Source organism: Ptiloglossa arizonensis, chromosome 5 (assembly GCF_051014685.1).
Source record: "Ptiloglossa arizonensis isolate GNS036 chromosome 5, iyPtiAriz1_principal, whole genome shotgun sequence".
In the NCBI taxonomy this organism is placed as follows: Eukaryota; Metazoa; Arthropoda; class Insecta; order Hymenoptera; family Colletidae; genus Ptiloglossa; species Ptiloglossa arizonensis.
In genome coordinates this window covers 28,152,915-28,167,679 of record NC_135052.1, presented here as the reverse complement: position 1 = coordinate 28,167,679, position 14,765 = coordinate 28,152,915, and the positions used below count along the sequence as shown (strand labels likewise).

Here is a 14,765-nt window from a genome sequence, read left to right as displayed (position 1 = left end):
TGCTGAATATTAGACTCGTTATTAAAGTGTTTATGTATGATACTTACGTGTACACTATGTACCTTTTACTTACTCGAGTTACACGAAGTTGTGATCGAGTATTTATACTTCGTGCAAATCTAGTGAGTAAAAGGTACATAGAGTACACGTAAGTATTGTACATAAACTGTACAATGTACTACATTGAACAGTACTACATTGAATAGTACTGTTCGATAAGTTTTAGATATAGTACTACATCAATAAGTACTATATTGAACAGTACTACATCGATAAGTACTACATTGAACAGTACTACATTGAACAGTACTACATTGAACAGTACTACATTGAACAGTACTACATTGAACAGTACTACATCAATAAGTACTACATCAATAAGTACTACATTGAACAGTACTACATCAATAAGTACTACATTGAACAGTACTACATCAGTAAGTACTACATTGAATAGTACTGTTCGATAAATTTTGGATATAGTACTGCATCAATAAGTACTACATTGAATAGTACTATTCGATAAGTTGTAGATGTAGTACTACATCAATAAGTACTACATTGAACAGTACTACATTGAATAGTACTATTCGATAAGTTGTAGATGTAGTACTACATCAATAAGTACTACATTGAACAGTACTACATTGAACGGTACTCCATTGAACGGTACTGTCCAATAAGTTGAACTGTACTATATTGAACAGTACTATTCGATAAGTTGAACAGTACCATTGAATAAGTTGAACAGTACTGTTCAATAAGTTGAATTGTACTATATTGAACAATAGTGTTCGATAAATTGAATTGTACTGTACTAAACAGTACTGTTCGATCAGGTGAACTGTACTATATCGAACACTACTGTTCGATAAGTTGAACTGTACCGTATCGAACAGTACTGTTCGATAAGTTGTACAGTACTACATTGAACAGTACTGCTCCATAAATTGAACAGTACTGTTGAATAAATTTTCTCAATCTATTGTTTAATTATATTGAAGAACCTATTGTTTAATTTTAGTATACGTTTCCCTTTGAGTTTGCGCTTCGTTAAGGACCACAGATTATCGATTAGATCTGCATCGTGAGACGCTCCTCGTTCCTTACAGATGTTAGACTTGGATCGTTATCTTCTTGAAAAATTTATATACTTTGGGTTTGAACGAACCAACGTTTCATCGATGTAAGAAGCTCCCTTTGATACTGTTTTAATTTTCTTTGTTTTGTTACAAAGTGTTGAATTTTTCGCAAAAGGTCCAAGGATTGCTTTATCTTCTCCGGTGATGTTAAGTTAGTTTTTGAACAACAGTTTGGAAAATTATCGACACACTTTTCGTTTCTTTATACCTGTCTACCCACTTCTTAACGAACTGTGGTGACTCGTGCAAGTATTTTTCATCAGCTGCAAAACTCATTTTTGGCTTTTGGTTTTCACTGTGCAGAAAAACCACCTTGAACGGTTCTATGGTTGTGGAAAACCATAGAAACGAATCTGAAAGAAACTTGGTATTCGAGAGGACCGTATACGTTTAAATTATCATAGTCTTCAGCTCAGTGTGTGACAACAAGTTTCCAAGATGTCGCCAACACGTTCTTATGGGACAGATTGTAAAACTAAAAATCGAGTAATTTTTAATCAGTTTGTATATTTTTAAATCGCGTAATTGTTTCAAGCGTCGTTCGATTCGCGTACGGTCTATCAATGGCTAAAAATACTACTTGCACGGTAAAATGTATTTTTTCCGTTTACCGGACGAATAAATATTAATATTAAATATTAAGAAGAGAATTAACAGGCACCGCGAATTCGCATCGCGCGGATACAACTCCGATTGTTTGCTTTGATTCCCACGCGGAACAATTCGTCGAAGCGTATTATTGTTTTCTTCAAAGTCGACCGCGGTTTTTTAAACAAGAAAACTAATTTTTTCCACCGAGTTACGACCCGCATCTATAAATAGTAACAATAAATCGAAACACACAGTGCGAAACAACAAACGGTGCCGTAAGCTTCTGCGAACATTATTTTTCCGCCGAAAAATACAACGAACGTAAATTGAAATTAATTTTACGGAACAAAGTGGAATGAACGAAAATCGGGCGACGTTGGAATCAATTTGCACATTTTCGAAAAATGTTTCTTCCCGTTTTATCGAACGGTTTAATAGGTTGAAAAACGTACACTTACCAGGTTTTTAGTATTTAATTTACTAAAGTACCCTTAAAGTTATGGTATTTTAGGTAACTAATCTGATACTTAAGTACTAAGTTAAATTAGTAAAGGTATTTTAGGTAACTAACCTGGTACTTCAGTAGTAAGTTAAATTAGTAAAGGTATTTTAGGTAACTAACCTGGTACTTAAGTATTGAGTTAAATTAGTAACTTTACTAGACTAGTAACTTAAATTAGTAACTTGACTAAAGTACCTTAAAGTACAGGTATTTTAGTAAACTAACCTGGTACTTAAGTACTAAGTTAAATTAATACTTAAGTACCTGAAAGTAAAGGTATTTTAGTAAAATAACCTGGTACTCAAGTACTAAGTTAAATTAATACTTAAGTACCTTAAAGTAAAGGTATTTTAACTTAGTTAGTTAAAGCTAATTTAACTTAGTACTTAAGTACCAGGTTAGTTACCTAAAATACCTTTACTTTAAGGTACTTTAGTAAAGTAAATACCAAAAACGTAATCGGTGTACGTTAACTTAAGTACCAAGTTAAATTAGTACTTGAGTACCAGTTTGGTAAGATCTTTCGTTCGGTTCTTCAAAGACGAAATTTTTGCGCGTTAAAAAATTAAAATACTCTACAGTTCTTGAACATTTCAACGGGTCCTTCGAGTCGTTTGGAAACGCAATTTATAGGTTGCTTAATTGTATATTTAATTTTCAATGAGTACACGTCTCTTAACGTAGAAGAATTACTAATTTGTTATCTCGTTCCGTAGACAGTACTCGTTTGTCTGTTCCCAAGATCGTACGTATAATAATACATTTCTGTCGTCTAACTAATTAAATAAAATTAAATAAATAAATTACCTAATTAATTAATTAAATAAATAAATAAATAAATAAATAAAAAGATAATTGAATCGCGAAGACGAAGGTTTTCTTCGGTCCGGTTCCGTGCTCGGTTCTCCATGGTGGTGCGGTAATTTGTTATGGTTTCGGCAACGCACAATTCCACGTACGTAAACGGGATCACTGAAAATCATCGCGCGGTTATTTTTCCCGTCGATCGTCAATTTTTCGTGCAAATAAAGCGGCGGGAACGAAACACGCGGAAAGAAGTTTACGCGAGTCGGTTCTTTTCTTATTTCGCGGGAAAGAAATGAATTTCGAACGAAATACGAAAATTGTCGATAACAGCCGTAACAAGGTGGCTCTGTCGCGCTGGAATGGTAGAAAATGGTAGAAAAAATAGTATCGTAAAAATAGGTAGAAAAAAAGAAAATAACCCACAGGTGAAAAGAATAGTGCACGTTATGGTAGAAAGGAGAGGCACGGTATCGTATCGAGGATATTATTATTATTATTTTTATTTATTATTTTTTTTTTATTATTATTATTATTGTTATTATAATTATTTATTCACAGGATGATATTATCAGTATTATTATTCATCCCGTGAAAAAATAATAATAGTAGATATTATTATTCGACAAGAGAATAGAAAGCTTCTTATTATTATTTTTTTTTTTATTATTATTATTATTCTTGTTATTATTATTATTGTTATTATAATTATGTATTCACAGGATGATATTATCAGCATTATTATTCATCCCGTGAAAAAATAATAATAGTAGATACTATTATTCCACAAGAGAATAGAAAGCTTCTTATTTTTATTATTATTATTACTATTTTTATTATTATTATTTTTGTTATTATTATCATTGTTATTATAATTATTTGTTCACAGGATTATTTATCCCATGAATAAATAATAATAGTAGATATTATTCCACAAGAGAATAGAAAGCTTCTTATTATTATAATAATTTTTATTTTTATTTTTATTATTATTATTTTTGTTATTATTATTATTGTTATTATAATTATTTGTTCACAGGATAAATTTATCACTATTATTATTTATCCCCCCAGTATTATTATTAGAATAGAAAGTTTCGTCGAGTTGAAAACGGGTTTGGGAAATGTTTTTTTATATTTTTGTAAAGATGTAAAATTCTCTTCCCAGTGCTTTAATTTTCTTTAATTTTTACCAAAAGGTTTCTTTGCGTTTCGAACGAAGTTTGAAAGCGACTCGCGACTCGCGAAAACGATGTTTCGAATCGTTAGAGTTTCAAACTCGTTTCGATACGTACAGGGTGTTCATTTTGCAAACATTGAAAATTATTTACAATCCCCCCTTCTAATATATTTTCAACATCTTCGAAAAGAAACTCCTCGCTAGACGGTCCACCGTGGCTAAAATAAACAATCTGTACAAATTTTCCGGGTATGATAATAATAATAATAAGAAGATATAATATAATAATAAAACGATACTAAAAATACTCGTTTACCTCTCCCCCCACTCTGTCACCCTGAAACATTCGATACATTAAATAATAGACCCCCGAGAAATCGAGAAAGAATTATTGTTTATTGAAAAACGGATTGCAACTTTTCATAGAAACCACCCTGTATATTCGTTCTCTTATCTTCCTTCTTGTTCTTCTTGACTGGTGTCAAGAGAGTGTTCTCCACGGGGGACCGATAAATAAATAAATAATTAAAGATTGAATTAAGAAACGTTGACTGCGCTTCGTAATAAATTGAATATAACAAAAACGAAGAAAGTTAACCCATTATCGATATTTTTTATATCGATGGAAACGGTGGTGGATAAATTAATAGTTAACGTGATATTGCAATATAACGCAATATTCGGTCCACTGTTACAATACAACGTTATTATTGTAATAAAATTTACTGTCGTCGTTGTGAGTCACAATTTGGTAAAAACTCTCTTCGAAAATCTCGAAAAAGATTATTGAAGGAAAGTTTGTTCGTCGACACTTTGCTCGTATCCTCGTGAATAAATAATCCATGAATTCTTGCAGAGGTCTCTTCTGTAGAAAAACACGAATTCTTCTAGTGTTTTCGTATCTGGTATGAAAACAAATCAGTCCTTTTATCGTTAAATACACCAAAGATACGAAAGTACCTCGATCGAGATTGTCAAGCAACAATTCGTTCGATGAAAATTCAAACCCTCGATCTCTTTAACACCAAAACTACCAAAGAGGTAATTTAACCAGTTTTGAGTATCTTTTCAAAGTAATTCAATCATTAACGACACTTTCGCCCGTAATATTCGTCGAAAATTATTGAAATTGTAAACTAATTGATTACATTCGTAAATAAATTCGTCTTTTCCGCTTCAAAGCCATATATAATCAAGAATATGTTCATCGTTGATTGTTTTAGTGTTGAAAGAAACTTCTCTGAACCTTTTTATCTACCAATAAATGATTGCACTCTTTTTGGAGAAAGAGTTGAAGCATTTGGCAAATCTCTCGGTTCGAAGTTAGTGATTTTAGTCGAGAAGAAGGTTTACACGCGGGAAACGGTGGGAAAAATCGAGTTAGTGTGTTTTCTAATCGCTCGGTAACGTATGTTTGCTCGAGGAGTAGGTTAAATGGTGGTGTGGTTGTTTCGAGTAGTCCGGTTCGTTCTAAAGTACGAAAAAGGAGGGAACGGTTACACCTCCGGCTATATTCGGCAGCTCGGACCTACAGGTGGTAGGAGGTGCGGGTGGGGGCGGCGGGTGGGGCGGATTCTGCTCAGGGTATAATAGAGGGTGCAACAGCCCTCTCTGCTCACTCTTCGAGTACGCTAGCTCCCGCCAAAAAGTCCGCATCGAGAGTAACCACGAACGCCGCCGAGACCAGAGAGAAACCGAAACGAACGAACGAGTGTGCGATCGACGCGTATCGAGATTACAGCTGCGAGGACTGATCTTCGTACGGAGAGGAACCAGCCTGATTTCGCGATCGAGCAAGGTACGACACGCGCCGCACTCGCATACGTCCTTTTATTCCTTTTACAAATTTTCGACATTTTATTCCCTTCCTTCTTTTTACCCATTTTCTTCAATTTCTTCATTTTCTCTATTTTCTTCGTTTTTTTCATTTTCTATATTTTCTATATTTTCCCCATTTTCTATATTTTCTTCATTTTCTCTATTTTCTATCTTTTCTATATTTTCTTTGTTTTCTATATTTTCTCTATTTTCTTCGTTTTCTATATTTTCTATATTTTCTATATTTTCTATATTTTCTATATTTTCTATATTTTCTTCGTTTTCTATATTTTCTATATTTTCCCCATTTTCTATATTTTCTTCATTTTCTCTATTTTCTACCTTTTCTATATTTTCTTTGTTTTCTTAATTTTCTCTATTTTCTCAAATTTCTCAATTTTCTCAAATTTCTCAATTTTCTCCAATTTCTCAATTTTCTCCAATTTCTCAATTTTCTCAATTTTCTCCATTTTCTCCATTTTCTCCATTTTCTCCATTTTCTCCATTTTCTCCAAATTCTCCAATTTCTCCATTTTCTCAATTTTCTCCATTTTCTCAAATTTCCTCAATTTCTCAGTTTTCCTCGTTTTCCCTCGTTCTCATGGTTTCCTCGGGACCCTGTTGCACGTCCGTTGTCCGTAAGAATAACCACGGAACGAAGGATGGGGACGAAACGATTAAGCGACGCGCGTCACTTGCACCGCGATCGATCGTTAATCGTCTTGTTTACAGCGTAACGCCGATCGACGTAACATTCCGCGAGCCAATCGGCGACGACAGCCGTGAACCGCGACCCCCGCGATTTCCACGTTCGAAGAGAAACGATCGTAGAAATTCCCCATAGGTGGGAAGGGATGGAATTTTCGTCGCGAAAACGAACGAACGAACGAACGGGACGTATTCGAATCGCGAGGGAAGGAATTCGGAGAATTTACAGAGAAAGTGATGAAGATTGGCTCGAATTAATCGCGAAAGGGAAGGATTAGGTCGAATTCTTCGCGAAAGGGAAGCAATCGGATGAATTTACAGAGAGAGTGAAAGATTAGGTTGATTCATTTGCGAAAGGAAAGGAATCGATGGAATTATTCGAGAAAGTGAACGATTAGGTGGAATTCTCCGCGAAAGGAAAGAAATGGAAAGATATGACCGTGAAAGGGAAAATTTTGTTTGGATTCATCGTGAACGGGAAAATTTACTTCCAATTCTTCGTGAACGGCAACATTTAGTTCGAATTCATTGCAAAATGGAAAATTGGCTTCTAATTCTTCGCGAGCGGGAAAATTGATTTCTGATTCATCACGAACGGTAAAACTAACTTCGAAAGGGCCAATCGAGAAAGAAAAAATGTAATTCGGATGAACAAACCGCGAAAGGCAAACATTAAGTGAAATGTCACCGCGAATGGGAAGAAACGAAACGAATCGATCGCGGAGGAAAGAAATCGAGCGAATTCGATACTCGGTCGATCGGCTCGGCTCGTGTGAACGGATAAAAAGGCAGCTCGAACAATCGCGCATTAGCTGGCAATTTTCCACGGTAAATGGTAGAATAAAAGGCGATCGGGGCTCATTGTTCGACGAGTAAATGAACTGCTCGATCCGCGTTGCGGGCTCGCCAGGTGCGTGGACGCGGAAAACTGGGGGTGGCCCACCGAAATTGGACTTTCTTTTCTCCGTGAATGTTTCCTGCGTCGATGTTTGGAATTTCGACCGTGAACCATTCGCGCCTCGAGCGGAAACCATCGAACCATCGACCTTCGCCCGATTTTTATCGCTCGCGACTACTATTCGAGCTTCTCTACTTCTCGGCCCACCAACTATCGTTTCTCCTTCATTTTCACGAAACGAAAACACACTTTTCTCGAAACGATCGAGTCGAGAAATATCGAATCGAGAAGCATCGAGTCGAGAAATATCGAATCGAGAAGCATCGAGTCGAGAATTGTCAAGAAACGTCTCGAAGCGCGTCATAGTTGCATCGTTGTTATCCAGCTATTGTCAAAGCTGGAGAAAATTTGATGAATTATTTATAACTTAATAAATGATACCACGGTATGTAAAACTGACTCGTTAAAGGGCTACGAAACGAGAGAACGTTAAACGTTAGGTAATCAAGGTCCGTTTGTTTTAACAACTGTACTACGAAGAACAGGATCGTTTCGTCGAACTGCTAAGTTGTTTTATTTTGTCGTTATTTCCATTGCGAGAAAATTTTTCGAATTCGACTTCGAAGAATAGGAAATATACGAACGAGTGGAACAACGGTACAATTTTCGTAGAAATGAAACAACGAGGCTGATAAATAGCGTTATTTCTTATCGAACGACGAAACTAATCGAACGAGCTATCATTTTCAAGGATGGTCGATCGATCGAGCGGCAGGTACGCGATTCGTCCCCAAAGATTCGAGAACCCTTGGAAAACTGAACGCTCGAAGACGGCTCGAGGGTCGTGAGCCACGTTTCGCGGTTGGATTATCGTAAACGAATTATGTAAAGTGTAATTGCGGCTCTGGCCATTCCCTTACGATGTTATCCGTCGAGACAGCCGGATCGTTGTATAAATCGCTCGGCCGAATGAATTTTTACAGCGCGTTCGTTTCTTGGGTCATCGAGGATTATCCCTTTCGACGATAAGCGCGTAACCGGGATAAGATTACGCGGAGATCGCGAACACGGATCGAACTCGAGGTCTCGAGATATCGGACGTGTCCCGTTCGCGGACCAATCGTGGCCAATTTCGTTCTCTTTTGAATCTCGAGATTAATTTCACTCGCGATCGAAGCCATTCGAACGACCGCGTTCGCTCCACTTCGATCTACCGAGCAAACGTTTTTCTCATTTTCGCGCTGCTTTCTCGTCGATTGGAAAATCGAAACACATTGGGGGGAAATATTCGTCGTGGAACACTATTGCGCGAAAGCTGCTCTTATTTCCGAGAAAAACTCTCCGAGAAACCGTGTTAATTAATTACGCGACGTATTCGAGCCACAATTTCGCGTCGAGTAGTATATCGATAACAAGATGTACAACGAAGATGGAGAGAATGTACGAGACACAGTGGTAACGTAGGTTTAATTTTAGAAAATTTAGATATTTATTTAACCGAATTGTAACAGTGTACGAAAAGAAGGGTAATATATTAATGGGTAATATTTTGATGCAATTTTTGGACGTCCTTCGCGTGGATCTTAAAAATTCGGCAACCCATCTTTCCACCCGTCCCGATTGAAAGTGAAAGGTCCTTGCACGCTCTTAACGATCGTTCGCGAATTTGTTTCGGTGCTACACCTATTAAAAATAACAGTTTTATCGTTGCTCGATATTCAATTTTTTCCATCGTAAAAAAAAATACTACGACACTTTAATTTCGAATAACCGTAAATATACGAACGAGTCGACAGATTTACGCGAAACTTTACACATGTTCGTCAAAGGGTAGTACCATCTTTATAAAACTAAAACGACAAACCTAATCGAGCAACCTATTAAATTACGTTTAGTTCCACGTGGCAGTTCTCTCTCCACTCGACAATTTATTGAACAATACCACATCGAACTATTCGATTCGAATATCGTCGATAAAACTTATCGAACAACTTACTACGTATAAATTATTTCCCATAGCAGAGAGAGAATTGAAATTAAAATTCAATTACTCCTTTCTTGTAAGATGTAAAAACATACGTATACGAAATGTTGAAATAAAAATGCTCCGTTTTAAATTAATTACACGATTCGAAGGGTTTCATCGAGGTGCCAGAGTCTGGTAGCAGAAAAGCTTCGATCGCAAAGGGTTAATTATATACAATTCGATAAATAAAGCGTCTTGATTCGCGTTTCTCCGATCGAAGAAGAAAGTGTTCGGTGACCTAGGAAAAGATAAGGTCAATTAAGCGACGAGATCTGTTCGGTTTGGCGCACCGGTGACTGTAAAGGGACTAAGAAACACGACTAATATGTCAAAATTCCGCGAGTAAATTTGAAACGGTAGTGGGACGTCGGAACGTAGCGAGAAACACCGGAGTTATGCTTTGACCAATCACGAGCGTCGGTTTGGTTCGCGTTCCGCCGACTCCTCCTCGCTGGAGCGCGAGTCGCCGAGTACGCTCGGTTTCGAGTAACTACGGAACGCTTCGTGCCCTCTACGAACGAACAAATTTACATCACCGGATGGAAAATTCGAGAAACTGTTTCGTTTACCATCCACGCGACTTTTGAGTCTTGGAACGTCCACCGAGGAGGAAGAATAAATATTCCACCTGACGGTAATGAAACAGGAATGGAAAAATTCGACAAGTTTGTTAACATTTGTCGAAACTGTAGAAGCGAATTAAAGCTCGAAGCTTTCGTTCTTCGAGACACTTGGGGGATTTTATTCGAGTCTCGAAACTTGACGATTATCGTGTACAGCGTTGGAAAGTCGCGGAAGGTGTTTTTCCGTAAAGAAAATTTTGTCGAAAATTGTCTCGATTGGAAAGTAATCGATGTTGGCTCGATTCGAAGAATCCCCGGTTATCCGCGGCAAAAGACATCGATCGCGTCAAAGCAACAGCCCCGAGATTATGGGAACGCAACAAGTGGAAAGTCAAAGAGGCTTTCGCGCGAAAACTCGTGTGAAGTTCTCTGTCTCGAGGCGAATCGTCCACTAAATAATTATACGATTAGAAATTGTTTATATATAACTATCTATACTTAACTTATAAATAGCTAGATGTGTATATTATTCGGTAAAAATTTTAATAACACACATATATATTAATCGCAATATATTTTTACTTCAAATACCAATTTTTACCATTTTTAAGGTTTGAATAAACTTTCAAATTGTTAACTTTGAAAATTATTTTTTGTTTCAAATCACCTACATATTTTAAAAAGATACTACACATTTAAAGAAGATTCTACACATTTAAAATATATACTACACATTTAAAATAAGTACTATACATTGAAAAAAAAGGAACACTCTGTTTTCGAAAAATGTTAAAATTTACCGGTGTTGTCGTCTCGATGAATCGATCGAGAGGCGTCTCGTGAGGCTCGACGAGGAAGATTCTCGCGCCGAAAGAACCGCGGCCGACGAACGGAGGAAATTAGATTCGTACGAACGTGAAAGCAAACGCGAGTGCTCGATCGAGTAGGTGCTAATGCTCAAACGATGGCGGTTCCTCGAGGCGTTTGGTATACGACGAGGCGCGATAACGACCGATTGTTAAGGCGATCGTCGAGCGTGGGTTACCGGGAACGATATTCACGACTGATTGAGAAACCGAAGGGGAAAAAGAAAGGAATTAACGTTCGATGGCTCGATCGACTCTGTATTCACCCACGCGTTCGGAGCACAGTGCTGCAAGTATACTAGGTTGTTCGATCAGTTTTATGGTTTTTTTTTTTGTACAAAATATACCAGGACACTTCGACTTTGAACAAGTGTAAATATACAAACGAGTCGACAGATCTACGCGAAATTTTGCACGCGTGTTCTTTAATAAATAGTACCATCTTTAGATAAATAAAACAACGAACCTGATAGCGTTGTTTCTTATCGAACAACGATACTTATTACGAGCTGGTTTTTTGAAAACGATGAATTTTAAAATGCGAGAAATTTTAATATCGAAAACGTAACAAACTTTGGCGTCAAATGTGTAACAAATTTTAATATAGGAAACATAAATTTTTATATCAGAAACGTAAGAAATTTTAACGTCGAAAAATATAAGAAATTTTAATATAAAAAATATGAGAAATTTTAATACGAAAAACGTAACAAATTTGATTTCTCACTGACAGATAAAACTCGAGCTGATGGTTTACCGGGATAAAATGATCTCTCGAAAGACGAGGGTGTATAGTTTACCGGTACCTTGTTCTTCGTTCGTGGAATATTTTCCCTCGAGTTTCTCTCTCGTTTGATGCCGACTTTCGCCAAGATTTTCGGCCACGTATAATTCCCCAGATATTTCGACTTCTCGAGAACCCGACTCGAATGATGGATGAGCAGCAAATAGGGAAAAGATTCGTTTCCCGATCGACGATTGTAACACCGTGGCCAAATTCATCCGATTCATCTTTTCGATGTTGGGTTCGCGTATTCGGGGATAAACAAGTCGACGTTGGAACCCTCTATCGACCGTGTTCAGAAGCCCCCGACTCGAGGTGGATAATAATTAACGCGTCGAAGAGCTCGAATTCTCGATCGGGCGCCATTCTCGCAATTCTGGCCCGTCTATCTTCGAGTTTATTCGTCTTCCGTGCGTCCACGTTTTAACCACGATCGCCTGCCACCTGTTACGCGACTAAACCGTCGCACGGTTAATTCCTTAAACCGTTCGGAACAGCTGACGCGCGTATCCGCCATTGTAAATATAGTAATCTTTCAAAACGGTTATTTTCCGATCCGAACGACGCGTACGCCTCGTTAAGAGTCCAACCTCGTTAAGAGTTCAACCTCGTTAAAGGTACAACCTCGTTAAGAGTCCAACCTCGTTAAGAGTACGACCTCGTCAAAGGTACGACCTCGTTAAAGGTACGACCTCGTTAAAGGTACGACCTCGTTAAGAGTCCAACCTCGTTAAAAGTCACCGAGAGAGACGTACGGAGACTTGTCGTCTGTGAAGCAAATATTATCCGTTTTCAAGTTTCTTTGTTCGCGCTTGCTACGGGACAAATATTCTGTGGCTCGTAAAGTAGCGTGCAAAATATTACTGAATAATTTTTAAGTATTTCAGTCTCTAAGAAAGACCTCGCTACGCCTCTTTAAACGCTTTGGTTCCTCCTACCTCGTCTCTCGCGGTAAACAATTACTTTGCGGGTATAATATCGACGAGAAAATTGAAACGAGAAAATTCAAACGAAAAAATTGAAAATGAAAAAATTGAGACGAGAAAATTCGTTCGTCTAATGTTCAAAGAACGTTGAAATTATTTCCAAGAACGTTTAGTAAGCATACTCCAGGGAGAGAATGGCGAAAAATTGATTCGGTTAAACTGTATGGGTGCAAATAGAATCGCGTTAACGACATCTATCGTTTTCAGCGCCAACGAGGATCGAGGGAATGACGGGGAGGTCCACGGTTAAATTAACGGGCGTGGGTCTGCTAGGACTACTGTTGTCCTGCATCTTCTGCGACGACGTCCTCGTTGCCGGGAATCCGATACCGATTCCGTCGGAATTGCTCTACAGTAACAACAACAACGCCGAGAATCTGGTAAGATCCTTTACTCAGTTACTTGATAAATAATCTTTGCGCTCGAAGATTCTTCCGTGACCAATCGCTGGACGAAATATTCTTCGAGAAAAATTTACCTACAATTTCGAGTACGATTTCTTTGGCTCGATGTTTCGGACATTCGGTTTTACATTTCGACGAGTCTTGAAGTTTTTTACGATATTGGAAGCGAATCTTACCGACTTTAACGAAATTCGATTGGTGTTCCCAACGAGGATGCTATTAACTAAAAAAATTCTTCCAATTGGCCAACCGATATCACGTGATATCACATAATTAATATTTAATACTTTCGCGACTGTAAATTAACGTATCGTTAAACCAACTGCGAAATATTTTTAACGCCTACTTTAAAGAATGCAAGAATAAAATATTTAGAAAGTAATTTACCAACAATAATCGTACATAGGTTGAATGTTTACGATGGCCGACTACTAGCGCGTACTATATAACCTTAAAAATTCGTAGACACGCTTCGGTCGATTCTACGGAGCGATCGATAAATAGGATAAATGTTTCTAGGAAGGGTTTGTGTTGTCGCAGATCCTCCTAAAGGAGTTGAAACAAGTGATCGAAGAGAGGAAGGACACGGTGGAACGGGAGAAAGTGCTGGAGGACGAGCAGATGGTTATTCAATCGGTGTTGGAAGACAGAGCGAAGGCCAAGGCGAGGATTCACCAAGGCGATTACTCGGTCGAGGAACTCCCGACGCCAAACGCTATCGTCAGTCAGGCGCAGCGTTCCGGAAAACGAACCGCGTTGAGCTGTGAGTATCCTATTCACAGGTGGTCCGAACACGGGCCAGACTTTCACCCGAGGGTTTATCGTCGCACCTGTTGATGATTTTTCAACGTTTCGATTTACGTTCGGATACGTACACGGTCAGTGATTCTGTGCAAAAGTAAGAAACAAATTTGGCACATTTTTTATCCGAGACTCCGTGTTCGAGGAAATCTATTTTAAAGTTTATTTAAAGTAGTGAAGTATTTAAAGTTTATTTAAAATAGTAAAGTATTTAAAGTTTATTTAAAGTAGATACTTAGTTGTCTATTCTACCACGTCTCCATCCGAGATGACGTTTACGAATATTGAGGTTAAAATAGTAAGTTAGAACAGTATAAAGTGTTTCTGACGATTTTTTTTATTCCTCGTTACTACTTTCTATTGAAACACTCCGATACAGTCCTCTGCGTAGATAAATTCGACGAATTAATAATATCTGAACAAAACGCTTCAAATGTTTAATATTTGAAATATCGTGCACGACGATTGAATCGTTTACAAAATTGAGCAAACTTCGAAGTCGATTTCCTCGAAAACGGAGCTCCGGACGAAGAAACGTTGTTCCATATTTTTTTGTTTCGTTCTTTCGCGTAGAATCACCCCATGGGAATTCCAGCCGATCATATATGACCACAAATTTGTCCACTTATACGACCGCCATCTATCCCCCATCGATTCCCGGAAATGCCGACTCGTGGCAAACCTCGACGTTT

The 14,765-nt window shown here is 37.7% G+C and overlaps 2 protein-coding genes across 4 annotated transcripts in view; one reads left to right on the top strand and one right to left on the bottom strand.

Moving 5' to 3' along the window:
• Nucleotides 1-14,765, bottom strand: part of Dnalig3 (DNA ligase 3) — a 78,123-nt gene that overhangs the window by 56,715 nt on the left and 6,643 nt on the right. The window lies entirely within an intron of this gene.
• LOC143147083 (uncharacterized) overlaps nt 1-14,765 on the top strand; it is a 42,196-nt gene that overhangs the window by 21,764 nt on the left and 5,667 nt on the right. The window contains exons 2-3 of one of the 2 annotated variants that reach the window (XM_076311966.1): nt 13,076-13,248; nt 13,792-14,035. In XM_076311966.1, the coding sequence (XP_076168081.1) occupies nt 13,096-13,248; nt 13,792-14,035 (397 nt within the window). In that variant the 5' untranslated portion in view covers nt 13,076-13,095. The remainder of the gene's footprint in view (nt 1-13,075; nt 13,249-13,791; nt 14,036-14,765) is intronic. The other variant, XM_076311967.1, reaches the window with a different exon arrangement.